Source organism: Polypterus senegalus, chromosome 6, assembly GCF_016835505.1.
Source record: "Polypterus senegalus isolate Bchr_013 chromosome 6, ASM1683550v1, whole genome shotgun sequence".
NCBI classification, from domain to species: domain Eukaryota; kingdom Metazoa; phylum Chordata; class Cladistia; order Polypteriformes; family Polypteridae; genus Polypterus; species Polypterus senegalus.
In genome coordinates, this window is record NC_053159.1 from 76,335,391 (window position 1) to 76,351,245 (window position 15,855).

The window sequence follows — 15,855 nt, forward strand, 5'->3', positions numbered from 1 at the left end:
TTATTTATTGTATTACTGTCTTTGTATTTTATGTTTTTGCTGTGGTATGCATTTGAATTTCCCCTTGTGAATTAATAAGGGTATATCTCATTTAATCCGATCAATGTAATCTGACAAGTGCCTGGTGGCCGGGCCTGTACCCATGGGGCTCGGCTGGGCACAGCCCAAAGAGGCAACGTGGGTCCCCCTTCCCATGGGCTCACCACCTATGGGAGGGGACAAGGAGGTCGGGTGCAGTGTGAGTTGGGTGGTGGCTGAAGGTGGGGACCTTAGTGGTCCGAAACTCGGCTAAAGAAGCTGGTTCTTGGAACATGGAATGTCACCACTCTGAAAGGTAAGGAGCCTGAGCTAGTGCGCAAAGTCAAGAGGTTCCGGCTAGATATATTTGGGCTCACCTTGACACACAGCTTGGACTCTGGAACCAATCTCCTTCAGAGGGGGTGGACTCTCTACCACTCTGGAGTTGCCCCTGGTGAGAGGCCCTGAGCGGGTGTGGGCATACTTATTGCTCCCCGACTTGGGGACTGTTCATTGGGGTTTACCCCGGTGGATGAGAGGGTAGCCTCCCTCCGCCTTCGGGTGGGGGGACGGGTCCTAACTGTTGTTTGTGCGTATGCCCCGAACGGTAGTTTGGAGTACCCACCTTTTTGGAGTCCCTGGAGGGGATGCTAGAGGGCATACCTTCTGGGGACTCCCTGGTACTGCTGGGAGACTTCATGCTCATGTGGGTAGTGACAGTGAGACCTAGAAGGGCGTGATTGGGAGGAATGGCCCCCCAATCTGAACCTGAGCGGTGTTTTGTTATGGGACTAATGTGCTTGTCATGGATTGTCCATAACGAACACCATGTACAAGCAAGGGGGTGTTCATATGTGCACTTGGCACCAGGACACCCTAGGCCACAGTTCGATGATCGACTTTGTGGTCGTGTTGTCAGACTTGTGGCCACATGTCTTGGACACTCGGGTGAAGAGAGGGGTGGAGCTGTCAACTGATCACCACCTGGTGGTGTGTAGGCTTCGATGGTGGGGGAGGATACCGGTCAGGCCTGGTAGGCCCAAACATGTTGTGAGGGTCTGCTGGGAATGTCTGGCAGAGTCCCCTGTCAGAAGTAGCATCAAATCCCACCTCCAGCAGAACTTCGACCACGTCCCGAGGGAGGTGGGGGACATTGAGTCTGAATGGGCCATGTTCCGTGCCTCTATTGTTGAGGCGGCTGACCGAAGCTGTGGCAGCAATCCCCGAACCCATTGGTGGACAACGGCGGTGAGGGATGCCGTCAAGCTGAAGAAGGAGTCCTACGGGACCCTTTTGTCCTGTGGGACTCTGGAGGCAGCTAATAGGTCTGGCAGGCCAAGCAGAATGTGGCTTTGGTGGTTGCTGAGGCAAAAACTCGGGCGTGGGAGGAGATTGGGGAGGCCATGGAGAACGACTTTCGGACGGTTTTGAGGAGATTCTGGTCTAGGCTGCTGCCCACGCAACCCGACCTTGGATAAGTGGAAGAGGATGGATGAATGGATGAAGAATTTTAACTCCTGTCAAATTTACTTTCTCTTCCTTTAATTAAAGCTATATACCCTGTTTAATACTGAAGTAAGCTTTCTTGCAGCTTCACTTGTATGTATCTTGGGAACTGGTTTCTTTCTGATAATATAGTGAGCAGTGTTTCAAGTGAAAACACTCACGTATTCAGAAGGTTCATAAGGGAAAGCATTCTTATGACCATTTTTGTGATACTTTTGCTGCCTGGACCATCACATCCCGACTGTTACAATAATAATAAAATTGTTTCTGTAACCCCATTGTTAAAAATGGCTGGTCTTGATGCCAACAGTCTTAACAATTTTCTGCCTATCTCTTACTTACATTTTCCTGTCAAAAGTTCTTGAGCATGTTGTAGCCTTCCAACTCACCAGTTACTTAAATTCTAATAATTTGATGGAACCCTTTCAGTATGGTTTCAGAGCCCTGCTTCTGGTAACCAATGATTTGCTTATGGTAGCAGATTATTAATACTGTTATAGTGCAGCTTTTAACATTGTTGGATATGACATTTTACTGTCCAGAACAGAGAAAATTCTGGGTATCTCTGGCACTGCCCTCCAGTAGTTTAAGTCCTATCTGACTGATAGGCAAGAGTCTGTTAGTCTTGTTAACTGCAGTTCAAGCTCACCGCCAGTCACACAAGGAGTTTCTCAGGGCTTTGTCTTTGGCTCTCTGCTCTTCTGTATCTCTATCCTTCCCCTTGGTCATATTATTCATAACTTTGGACGTGGTTATCATTTTTATGCAGATGATACTCAACTCTATTTCAATGTTAAAATCAAAACTTTATCAGAGCTTTCTTAGATCACAACTTGCCTCAGTGAAATTAAAACCTGAATAGAGCGGAACTCTTTAAAATTAAATTGCAAAAAACTGAACTCCTGCAAATTGGCCCTAAAGCACAACTTAAGAAAATGAGCTCCTTCTCCGTCACATATAAAATGTTGAAATCTTACTATTTCATGAAAAATATTAGTTCATTTTGAATTTGAAGACCTCTCAAAAAAGTTGGGACAGGGGCAACAAAAGGCTAGAAAAGTAAGTGATTCTAAAAAGAAACAGGTGGAGGAACATTTTGCAACAAATTAGGTTAATTGGGTTAATTAAGTGATTGGGTGTAAAAAGAGCATCTTACAGAAGCAGAGTCTCTCAAAAATAAAGTTGGGCAGATGTTCACTAATCTGTAAAAAAGAAAAAACTGCATTTACAAATTGTGGAACAATTTCAGAATAATGTTTCTCAATGTAAAATTGTGAAGACTTTGAATATATCATCATCTACAGTACATAATATCACCAAAAGATTCCAAGAATCCGGAGAAATATCTGCACAAGGAACAAGGCTGGAAAATCAAAATTAGATGCCTGTGATCTTTGGGCCCTCGGGCATTAAATACAGGCATGATTCTGTCATGGAAATCACCACACAGGCTCTGGGTCTCCTCAGAAATACATGTCTGTGAATACAGTTTGCCATGCCATCCATAAATGCAGGTTAAAGCTTTATCACACAAAGAAGAAGCCGTATGTGAACATGATCCAGAAATGCCTCCATCTTCTCTGGGCCAAAGCTCATTTAAAATGGACTGAGGCAAACTGGAAAACTGTTGTGTGGTGAGACAAATCGAAATTTGAAATTCTTTTTTGGAAAAAAATTGATGCCACATCCTCTGGACTAAAGAAGAAAGGGACCATCTGGCTTGTTATCAGCGCTCAGTTCAAAATCCTGCATCTCTGATGGTATGGGGGTACGTTAGTGCCTATGGAATGGGAAGCTTGCACATCTGGAAAGACACCATCAATGCTGAAAGTTTTAGAGCAACATATGCTCCCATCCAGATGATATCTTTTTTAGAGTAGGCCTTGTGTATTTCAGCAAGACAATGCAAAGCCACATACTGCATCTATTACAACAACCTGGCTTAGTAGTAGAAGAGTCTGGGTGCTGAACTGACCTGCTTGCAGTGCAGACCTTCCACCAATTGAAAACATTTGGCACATCATGAAATGAAGAATATGACAGAGAAGATCCAGGACTGTTCAACAGCTAGAATCCTGTATCAGACAAGAATTGGACAAAATTCCTCTCCAGAAGGCCAACAACTGGTCTCCTTAGTTCCTAAACATTTATGGAGTGTTGTTAAGAGGGGATGCTACACAGTGGTAAACAGGGGCCTGTCCCAACTTTTATGAGACGTGTTGCTTATTCTTTTTTCAAAATAGTACATTTTATCAGTTTAAACATTTAATATGTTTTTTATGTTCTATTGTGAATTAAATGTTGGTTTATGAGATGTGCAAATCATTGCATTCTGTTCCTGTTTACATTTTGCACAGCTTCCCACCTTTTTTGGAATTGGGATTGTACATAAGGAACTTGCATGGGTAGGAAAAGGAAAGGAAAAGAAAATGAGAGGTAAAAAAATGAGAGTTAGAGGACAGAGGTTAACAAAAGGATGGAGAGAACGGCAGGAACCGGAGAGAGCTGGTGCAAGAGAAGAGGCAGGCAGCCATGAGGAGAGACCCTCGGAGAAGTGGGTGGCCGATGCTCAGGGCCTGGAGAAGAGAAGGCCACTCAAGCAGAGCATCAAGGGAGCTAGAGTGACCCGGAGCTCGCTACCACGTAAGTCCGGGAAGACAGCGGGAGTAGGGTTTGGATTGGGAGCCCAGTGGAGTCTACTGATGGCAGCTTGGGCCTGGGCCTAGGAGGTGAAGTTCAGATTGGAAGCCCTACTGGGAGCCATGAGACAGCAGAGACCCAAGCCTGTAGAGAAGGGTTGGTTGTGACTGTCAGTTAGGTGTCTTCTCCGCTTATCCTGTTTAGACCTTGCAGAGGGAGGAGATGTCTAACTGACAGTTATAGCCAGGATAAAAGGGATGCACCAGGGCTGCTTGTTTTAACCTTGCTTTTATGGATCTATTTATCTAACTGTTTTTTAACCTCAACTGAACACCTTATTTTCCTGAATTATGATTGAAGATTACACTGCACTTTCATTTGGACACGGTTTGTTTTGGAGTTTTAAATGAAAGCACTAATCACCTTTTTGCACCTTCCCCTTTGCTATGTGTGTGCCCTCATTTGCCTAGCTCATCCCTTGGTTACGTTATCGACGGTGGTGGGTTTAAGACTGGGAGTGTGGAGCCAACCCACACCATCACAACATCTCTGACATTGTTTCATGTATGTCACTCTCTGTGATGCCTATTACCTATAGTAGTCCACCACCACTTTTTTGTCATAACACAAAACACTTTGAGTAGCACTTGGGGAGCTTATGATGGTCCATTAATTAATGGATTAATGCCATTCCTGTGCAACCTTGGCTTTATTGCTGGGGATACTGACTTGTTGGAAAACATATCTCTTAAGGTGCAGGTTTTTTGCAGACTGCATCATCACATTTTTCTCTTTAATTCCCTTGTATTTTGCTGCATTCATTTTATCCTCTACCCTCACAAATCTTCCAGGGCTTGCTGAAGAGAAGCATCACTACAACATGATCTTGCCACCACCATTGTTTCCGGATGGCATGTTTTTGATAATGTGTAGTGTTTGGCTTACATCAAAAATGGCATTTAGTCTGATGGCCACAAAGCTCAGTTTTGGTCTCATCATACTATAGAAACTTCCTCCGTTTGATGTGTTTCTCATGTGCATTTTACCAAATTCTATCCGAGATACCACGTTCATTTTGTAACAGTGGCTTTCTCTTTGTCAACCTCCCATAAAGTTGTGACTTTTAAAGCACCCAGCAGATAACAGTTATTGTATGCACAGTCTCTGCCACTGTAGCTTGTATCTGCTTTTGAAGGTCTCTTGGTAGTTTCCCACACTAAGTCCTCTTCATGCATGATCACTCAGATTTTGTAGACGGTCTGCTCAATGCAGATTCACAGCTGTGCCACACTTTTCCCATTTTTTAATGGCTGATTTTACTGTACTCCAAAGCATATGCAGTGACTTGGATATTTCCTTGTATTCATCCCCAAAGGTGCTTTTCAGTCACCTTTTAACAGAGTTGCAGGAGCGTGCTTTTCTCCGTAATTGGACATTTCTGTAAAATTTGCTTGCACATGATAGAATTTTCTGTTTGGCACTTCCATTTGTTATTGTATTGTAATAATAAAAATTAAGAAATGAAATACCGCATAGTATTTTTCATGTTAAATTATAATTTTGTATTAAAAGGGCCAAGTGGTCACATTTAGGAAAAAGATAATCATGTACAGTATGTAAGTTAAAAATCAAGATGCATTGAGAACTGTTTTATACTTGAATCATACAGATCTTGTTATCCAGCCCCTTCTTTAACACCCATAGTTGGCACACTGTGACCTAAGTATAATTAGGTAATGACATTAACTTAATGAAAGCTTATTACAATGACCATGATGAACAAAGGACAAAGAGGATGAAAACGTAGATGAATCTCTCACGACGAGACTGTTTTGCATTTCCATTGTCACAAGTCAGGTAAACCCATAAACAACTGCAAGTAGTACAACTTTAGGCAAAAAAAAAATTAAACAAGCTAAGAGGCCGTCCAACAAAGTGCAAGTTACTATGCTGAGGCTTCAAAACCAGAGAGAAAGAATGTGGTAGGCTCTGTTATACAGATGTTGTGCTTACGTAGGCGGTTACAGACATGTGCATGTCCAATGAACAATTGTGAATGTACAACCCCAATAAATTTGAATAATTGGCGCCTGTTCCTCCAGATATATTTGCATCTACACTATAATCAGTTGAAACCCCTTGACTACAGAGGTGAGTTTTCATTTAACTAATTATTTGACTACAAAAAACACTTGGCTGCACCAGTGATGACTAGTCATATTAGGTGTCATATCAAGGAGTACATACTTCACTGTTCAGTTATTTTATGTTTGTAATTAATTTAGACCACTTTACAGCAATCTGTTTTTCTTTTTCTGTTGGTTAGTGTCAAAAATGCCAAATTAAACTCACTGTGATTTAGTGTCATCTAAGCAATAAAATATAAAGTAAAAACTTACAAAGGGATGACTACTTTTTATAGGTACTGCATATGGAGGTGAACATTGTGCTGCCAGTCTTTAGAAATGCAATATGGCATAAGCTTTGTTTCACTAAAAAAATTCAACACTGTGAGAATGTTAGTGGACTTTGCATTTGTTCCTGCGTTGTGACCCTGCTTAGTCCAATTCAGTGTTGCATCATTGGTTGCACATCACATTAAGACCTGATATTGGACTGGGTGCAAGTATATGACTGGGGACACACTGTGCGGTCTGATTTTAAAGTCACCAAATAAGCTAATCTGCACACAAGTCATACAGTAAGTGGAATTTATAGTCACTGTGTGTGTGTTTGTGTGGCCAGTTTTGTGAAAAGGTAAGTACATCCCATGGAAACCACTGACTTTTTAAACAAATTTCAACAAGTAATTAGTAAATGTTTATGCAGTATTTACAAATAAAGGTAAAATACTTGAAAAAATCACAATGAAAAATTGCCTTTTCAATCATTTATTCAACAAAAATTTAAATAGATGTACTGGTTTACTGTCGAAAAAGTAATTGTACCCTTGGCCACTGAAGCAGGTATTGCCCCCTTTACAAGAAAGGACTTCTTTTAGATGCTTTGCATAACTGCCCACCAGTATCTGACATTGACTCAATGAAATCCGAGACCATTCTCCATGCAAAATTTCTTTAGTTGCAAGATGTTTGTGTCTTTTCTTGCATGTATTATCCATTTCAAGTCTCCGCACAGCATTTCAAAGGGATTCAAATTAGACCTTTGACTAGGCTAGTACATAACTCCCCATTTCTTCTTTTTGAGCCATTCCTTGTTGGATTTGCCGGTGTACTTTGAATCATTTATCATTTTCAAAGGTTTAGCGTCAGCTATCAGATGGATGGCCGCATGTTCTGCTCAAGCACACTTTTTTGTGATGTAGAATTTATTGTTAACACAGTGACTGCTAGCTGCCCAAGCCCTTAGGCACCAAAGTGACCCCAAAACCATAACATTTCTACCACGGTGCTTTGTATATGAAATTCTTCTCCTGAAATGCTGTCTTCAGTTTGTGCCAAACATGTCTACTGTTACCTTAGCCAAACAACTCTGTTACATCTGGCCAGAGCACAGGAAGTCCTGGTTTTTGCCTGTACATTCAGTGGCAAACTGTAGTATTGTTCTGATGTTCTTTTTGGACAGAAAAAGAATTTCTAACACACTTTGCATGCATGTCAAATTTATGCAATATATTTCTGGTTGTAGATGCATGGAATTTGACATCAACTTTTGCAGGAGTTACTTGCAGATGCTGCAATGAAATTTGAGTGTTTGGAGACTTCTTTTAGGATAAAACGGTCAGCTCATGGGCTGAATTTGCTGGGCTGGCGAGTCTTGGACAAATTAGCAGTCATTTGAAATCTATGCCACTTGTCGATGACTTTTCTGAAAGTGGAATGATTGTCTACAAATTATGTGGCCATCTTTTTAAATTCTTTGTCAGACTCATAGACATAACCTTGTTTCTGAGGGCCTTAGAGAGCTCTTTTGATCTTGGCATGATGACACCACACATATCTATAGCAATGAAAACACCATACCCTAGACATCTATCTTCTGTGGTTTAAAAACAATATCTTCTGCATGCATTCTCCCTAAGGAGGTTGTAACCATTGCCACCTAATCTGGAACTCCTGATTCTAATTTTAAGGATTTGAATTGGTGATACATGTAGGGGTGTACTTACTTTTTCCATGTGACACATATCTGCATTTTTGATAATTTAGATTACAAGAATGTATATACCATGTCAGCTTTATGTGTCATTTGTTCAAGTATATCTTCTCCATCTGTATTCACTGTCTGCATGAACATCTAATGTGTGCCTGTTCAAATTGAACAAGTCAACAGTTCCCAAGGGATGTACTTACTTTTCCACATTACCATATGTATACAGTGACATGAAAAGGTCTGGACACCCTTGCTTAAAATATCTGTTACTATGAATAGTCAAATGAGCAGAAGATTAACTGATCACCAAAAGGCATAAAGTTAAAGATGACACATTTCTTTTCAGCTTTTTATGCAAGATTAATGTACAATTGCACAGTGAAAAAGGAAAAGGACCATCATGCAAATTTCTGAACATTCCAAGATATTTGAGGTCTCAGATAACATTTACCAAGGTGCCAGCATGTTAGGACTATGGCTTGTTCACATTCATCGTTAGAAAACCCCAGGTGATGCAAATTGCAAAGCTGTATAAATTCTCTGACTCCTCAAACCTTGTGCCAACAATCCACAGCCATGGGCACCTCTAAGCAGCTTCTTAGCACTCTGAAAAATAAAATAACTGATGCTCACAAAGCAGGAGAAGGCTACAAGAAGATAGCAAAGCATTTTCAGGTAGCTGTTTCCTCAGTTTGTAATGTTATTAACAGTTAACAGCAACAGTTGAGGTCTGGAAGACCAAGAAAACTTTCTGAAAGAACTGCTTGTTGGATTGCTAGAAGGGCCAATAAAACCCCCGTTTGACTGCAGAAGACTTTCAGGAAGGTTTAGCAGACTCTGGAGTGGTGGTGCAATGTTCTAATGTGCAGTGACACCTGAATAAACACAACCTACAAGAAAGACTCAGCAGAACAAAACCTTTCCTGCACCCTAGCCCCAAAATTCAGCACCTGAAGTTTGCAAATGAACAAGCCTGATACATTTTGGAAACAAGTCCCATAGACTGACAAAGTCAAAACAGAACTTTTTGGCAGCAATGTGCAAAGGTATATTTGGAGAAAAAATGGTGCCAAATTCCAGGAAAAGAAACACCTCTCCAGCTATTAAGCATGGGGGTGGATTGATCATGCTGTGGGTTTGAGTTGCAGCCAGTGGCACAGGGAACATACCATTGGTAGATAGAAGAATGGATTCAATTAAATACCAGAAAATTCTGAAAGCAAATATCACAACATCTGTAAAAAAAGTTGAAGTTAAATAGAGGATGAGTCCTACAACAAGATGTGATCTGAAACACATCAAAATCTACAATGGAATACATCAAGAGGCTTAAGTTGACAGTTTTGCCACCGCGCTCACGGCCCCCCGACCTAAACATCACTGGAAAAAAAAAAAAAGTCCAAAAATAGCAGTGCCTGCAAGATGGCCCAAGAATCTTGCAAAATTAGAAGCCTTTCACCAGGACAAATGGGCAAAAGTACCCCAAGTAAGTATTAAAAGTCTCATATTTTGTTACAAAAGGTGTTTACAAGCTGAGAAACTTGGTCAAAGGTAGTGTTAGTAAGTACTGACCATATCAGGTGCCTAAACTTTTGCTTCAGGTCCTTTTCATTTTTTTGGTATTTTGTACCAGTGAATGATGGAATTAAAAAGGTAATCTTGCTTAAAATATTAAAGAAATGTGTCATCTTTAATTATGTGCCTTTTTGTGTTCAGTTCATCTTTTGCTCACATACATATTCACAGTAACAGGCATTTTAAGCAAGGCTGCTCAAACATTTGCATGCCAATAGATAGATAGTTAGATAAGAAACGCACTATATGATAGATAGAGACAGACAGAATATGAAGCCCCTGATGTATTAGTCGAACATAAATTACATCAATATCTGTAAATCCCTGATCTTTATGTCCATTATATTATACGACGTGATACGTTATCAATCACACACCATATATGGAAGACTCGCGCGAAACCCCAAATGGATGCAAACCTTCCACTATGACGACTGTCTACATATAAGACGCCCGTGAAACTATAAGGTGGAAAACCAATACTCCACACAATCTATTTGAAATCCTTGTCATCCCGCGCACAGCAGTAACAGAGGATGAAGTTTATTATCTGCGAATCAAATTCTGTAAAGAGTTTCCATTTACCAGTGCATAATCTTTTTTTCTCGTTATATTCTTAACTCCTTCAGCTTTACATCGTAGCACATGCTCTCACAAAGAGAATAAGGTAGTTGAAGTGTTCAATGGATGGAAAAACAGTCGGCTAAGAACATAAATCTCGCGGTACCGAGCCACTGTAAAACTCCCTGCAGTCCTGAGGCCGCGTCAGTGAACGTCAGTCCCGGTCGGTACAAAGTGCATTGCTGTCGTTTCGGAGGAAGACGTCCCTGCCACAAGCACAGCAAGTGGCCACTGAATAAACTTCCTTCTCCACACTGGAAGGAGTTTAGGCAACGCCGAACTGTGCAGTAACGTCACTGGGCTTGACCGTGGTCTCCTGACCCGAACAGAGCTAGTGCCACCTGGGCGTGTTAGGCACGCGGTGCAGTCGCCCAAAGCCTGACAATCTGCTGCCTTTTCACCTCGCGCTCGATCACTCGTTACTGGAAGTCGCGCATCTCATGGAGGACCAAAGCAGCTCAGCCTCTTCACATACTGCAGCAGCCATTCTGTTAGGTAAATATTTTAAAAAGTGCCATTCTGTTAGGTAAATATTTTAAAAAGTATTTCTAACTGTCCAATTAAACAAATAGCGCCGTTTTGGTTGTTAACAACGTCGCCAATCTGTTTAGTCTAGCGCAGAGCCGAAATATTTTAATACTATGAGAATCGGTAATTACTAATATAAATGACAGTATTTTGTAACATATTTCTTGTCAGTATTGTTGCTGCTCAGCAGATGCCTGCAAAAAAAGTGTCCAGCATGCTGTTGTGGATTTTAGAATGATATTAAAGTCTTAACGTATGGGCACAATTGGCACTGGCCGGGGCTCCAGGAGCATAGGGGCCAAAAATGTTTGTGATGCCGATGTATGTTTCTGCTTTGCTGCTAAAACAGGGGCCCCCATCACACTACTTTGCCCTGGGACCCATGATGCCGTTAAGACGGTCCTGATTATGATAACAGGATTATGAAGGTTGGGCGGCACGGTGGCGCAGCTGCCTCGCAGTTAGGAGACCCGGGTTCGCTTCCCGGGTCCTCCCTGCGTGGAGTTTGCATGTTCTCCCCGTGTCTGCGTGGGTTTCCTCCGGGCGCTCCGGTTTCCTCCCACAAACCAAAGACATGCAGGTTAGGTGGATTGGCGATTCTAAATTGGCCTTGGTGTGTGGGTGTGTTTGTGTGTGTCCTGCGGTGGGTTGGCACCCTGCCCAGGATTGGTTCCTGCCTTGTGCCCTGTGTTGGCTGGGATTGGCTCCAGCAGACCCCCGTGACCCTGTATTCGGATTCAGCGGGTTAGGAAATGGATGGATGGATTATGAAGGTTAGCAGATTCAAAGAGTATGGGTTTCAAAATTTTAAAGACCTTCTCCACTGTTCTAATTTGAGTTTTGATTTTAACATAGATTTTTTTTCCTTTGGTAATAAAACAAAAGTGCATATGTGAAAATGAGGGCTCTATAAATACACTTATACGTTACTTATACTTTAATACAGTGGTTTTAACAGTATGCACTGAAAAAATTAACTAATGGAGTGTTTAATTTAATTTAAGCTAATATAAATTAAAATAATCAAATTATTATTGACAAAATTAAATATCACATTAGCACAGTTAAACGATTTTGAAACAAAGCCATCAGATTGTTATTTTCAATAAAGATAAGTGACTTTTATCATTATTCACCTGTTTTATTTTAATCTTACTCAGAATGAACACATTTTTTATGCTAAAACATGGTATGCCCATTTTCAATATAAACACAGATTCATGGGCAGTACAGTGGTGGCACTGCTGCCTCGCAGTAAGGAGGCCAGGGTTTGTGTCCCACGTTCTCCTTGTGTCTGTGGGGGTTTCCTCTGGGTGTCCAAAGACATGCAGGGGTTGGCGATACTAAATTGGCACCGGAGTGTGGTTGGGGTGTTTGTGTGTTCGCAATGGACTGGCGCCCTGTCTGGGGTTTGTTCCTGTTACTCCCCAGTGCTGACATGTGACTGACACAGAGATCCATTAAGTTGATCTAAATGAAAATAAGCAAGTTTTATGTACAGTGCATGACTATCTTATATTTTGCATTAAGAATGGCCCATTTGTTACATTGATGTCCAAGAATTGCTCACACCTTTGTACAGTTTGAAAAAAAGGTAAAAGACTTTTGATCATTTTTTTTTTCAAAATGCCATATAGTTTGTGTAGTTCTAGAAGCTAATTAATGATTTTTTTTGATGTACTAGTGAATTTGTCACCAACCCTGTGTCACAAAAGCGTTATTTTCTTTTCCAATACAATATGACAGTATATTATAGTACATGGCACAGAAAATGCATTTGATAAATATAAATCATACTAACTCACACAATAATGTGTGAAACTTTATACAAGTTTGCATTAAACTTATTTTGGTTGAATTGCTTGTGTTGGTATAATGTTTGCGTCATTTTTAATTGTTCAGTTCAAGTACATAATCAGTTAATTGAATGTAAACACATGTTTTACTTTTGAGAAAAATCAAACCATTTTGTAGCTACACAACACTAACCAATTTTTATTTGAAAAATTACAACAACAATTTGTTCCAAATGAATTATTCTAGTTACGTGGAACCTGTTGACATAACTAGATTAAGTAATTCCATTGCATTGTTCACATGAAATAAAGGTGTATAGACTTCAATAGTTTTGCGGTTGGAAAATGACTTACTGATTGCTCTTCTGCTCTGTAAATTTCTGTAGTAGAATTTCTTTTCCAGTAAATGTGTAGTGAATTCTGGCAGTGGCAGAGTGATCTGCTTCCTAAAAGACAACATTGATCATTCTTACCATTATTTTTCCTAACTTTGATCCCATATCCCAAAGGTGAATTCATTAGGCAAAGTAGTGGCAGCAGTAAATTAGGGCAGTAGAAATAAGTGTGGAAAATAAATTTATAAATGTGTTGCTTTATATGCTTTATATCATCAAGATCAGGTTATCTCTTCAATTTGCTGTAGCTTAGCCCTTCTATTGAAGTGTGCCTTGCTCTTGAAACTCGCACCTTGGCTCTATACTGGACACATGAGGAACCTTGTGTGCTCTGGGATATGGTATCCCAGAGCAGTTGTAAGCTTGAAGAACACTGTTACATTTAAATCACCCTATAGATAGAATATTACTTTTATGCCTTTCTTTTATTTTTCAGAAAACTCTTGGATTGGGAAAAAATGAGGCTTAAAATTTTTCATGCTTTCCTAAGCAGATTGCTCTTTTTTAGCCATGGATTGGTAGCTGTTTGGCATGTTGTCACAAGAATGCAAAATCCCATGTACTGGGGATTGATGACCGGAGTTATTACTTTGGGAATTGAAGGGTTCATAACTGTAAGGCGCACAGAGAAGGGAGAGTGGAAATGGTGAGTGATGATTTCAGTGAAATCTGTAAGTGTAATTACAATCTTAAATACGTCAGAGGCAACAACAAAATGTATGTTATTAAAAGTGAAGAAAAAAACAATATTGGATTGCTTCTCTAAATGTCAATTGCTTTTTCACAGTATTATAGTAATAAACAAATCAAACTTTATTTTATTTTGTTTTTTAACTGGATACGGGAAATATGTTGCCACCACATTTCTGAGATGTGGCAGGGTGTTTTGTTATCTTTTATGAAAAATATATGGTTTGTCTCACCTCAAATCTCTGCCATTTCTCTGATTTCCTGAATAACGTATCCTTTTTTCTGTCATAAAAATCACAGTAAACCAGTCCCCCATGTTAACTGAAATTTCACATCCATGAACAGCCACCTCACGTATTCATAGATGAATTTGTGTCAATAAAAATGAATAACCCTCTGCACTCACACTCTATAAATTTCAGATTTCTATTCCAAAGATGTAGAGTGTTGGACTGTGTTAGCCATAGATTGATACAGGAGAAAGTAGGGTGAAATGACACTTTTTATTGGCTAACTAAATAGATTACAAATGCAAGCTTTCGAGGCAGCTAAGGTACCTTCATGTTATACCTTGCCTGATGAAAGAGCCTTAGCTGCCTCGAAAGCTTGCATTTATAATCTATTTAGTTAGCCAATAAAAAGTGTCATTTCACCCTACTTTCTCCTATTCCAAAAATGGTAAGAAATTTGAAAATCTTGATTCTGTAGAAGAAAATATTACACTAAATAAATGATAAAGATTAGATACAAGTATCCATCTTTAATAATTGAATCCCTAGCTATTCAGTTCCAAAAGCAATCAGAAATAAAAGAGTTCTTAGTGGAAATAATCCTTTATTCTTCATTCAAATTAAGTTCTATACAAAACCTTTAATTTCAATGAGCACACTTTCTTTAGCAAATTCTCTTGCACACCAGAGCAGTGGTGCCCAGACTCAGTCCTGAGGACCCTCTGTGGCTGCAGGTTTTTGTTCCTACCAGATTCACAATCGGTGATAATAATCGATAACAACTGATCTCATTTAATTAGCTGGTCTTTTTTTACTCTTCTCTTATTCTGCATTCAGAAAAACACAACAGTATATTTTTTACATTTATAAGACATTTAGAAATATTTCTGTTTTTTTCTAAAGCTATAAATGCTTAACTCTCTTGTTATTTTCCTATTATTTTCCCCTTTTCCTGTGTAGTTTGCTCCCTTCATTTAACCCTAATAGTGACAGCACAGCAACCAAACAAGATGATGAAAGCTTCAATGACTTCAGTGTCAGACCCACTAATTAGTAAATAATCAATTAAATAACCAGAACACCTGGAAAAGCAGAATGAAAATTAGGTTGAAAATACTGTTAATGACTTAAAAAAATACATATTCCCCATAATAAAAATCAACTAACCTTAGTTTGTAATTTCTACATTGACTCCAAAACACAGAAACTGGGAAATAATGACTCACTTAATTAGGCTAAAAGTCCAATGAAAAACAAAAGTTGGTTGGAACAAAAACTTTAAGCCACAGTGGCTCCCCAGGATCGAGTTTGGGAACCACTGGCCTAGAGCATTTTTTTGATTGTATCAGAACAGTTTAATTAACTGGAAATTATGATGACAAGAAATGACTGTGATTTCAGTAACATTGTGACAAACATTAAACAAGATGTTAGTAAAATGTTTCACTCCTAGATCTTCTTCAAAACTTCCCTATATATATATATATATATATATATATATATATATATATATATATATATATATATATATATATATATATATATATAATATAATATCTATTATATAAAAAATCTTGGGTTGAGACATGATCATCTCAGAGAGACACTTTGAAGTCCTGCAAGACTACTTGAACATCACGCCCTAATTACAAACAATTTTTCAGAGACACTTTAACATCCCATGAGACAAGGAAGTGAGACAAAAGGACTGCTGCGGTACAGGCTTTTATATAATTAACGTGC

The 15,855-nt window shown here is 39.6% G+C and overlaps 2 protein-coding genes across 2 annotated transcripts in view; both read left to right on the plus strand.

Annotated features, from left to right (window-relative positions):
- The window catches only part of LOC120531189 (poly(rC)-binding protein 3), a 393,138-nt gene extending 385,707 nt beyond the window's left edge, over positions 1-7,431 (plus strand). The window contains exon 17 of the transcript XR_005634070.1: positions 7,425-7,431. The gene's annotated coding sequence lies outside the window, so the exon portion shown is untranslated. The remainder of the gene's footprint in view (positions 1-7,424) is intronic.
- Positions 7,432-10,617: 3,186 nt separating this feature from the next.
- LOC120530638 overlaps positions 10,618-15,855 on the plus strand; it is a 28,277-nt gene continuing 23,039 nt past the window's right edge. Inside the window, exons 1-2 of the mRNA XM_039755061.1 lie at positions 10,618-10,968; positions 13,629-13,838. Of these exons, the coding sequence (XP_039610995.1) occupies positions 13,651-13,838 (188 nt within the window). The 5' untranslated portion in view covers positions 10,618-10,968; positions 13,629-13,650. The remainder of the gene's footprint in view (positions 10,969-13,628; positions 13,839-15,855) is intronic.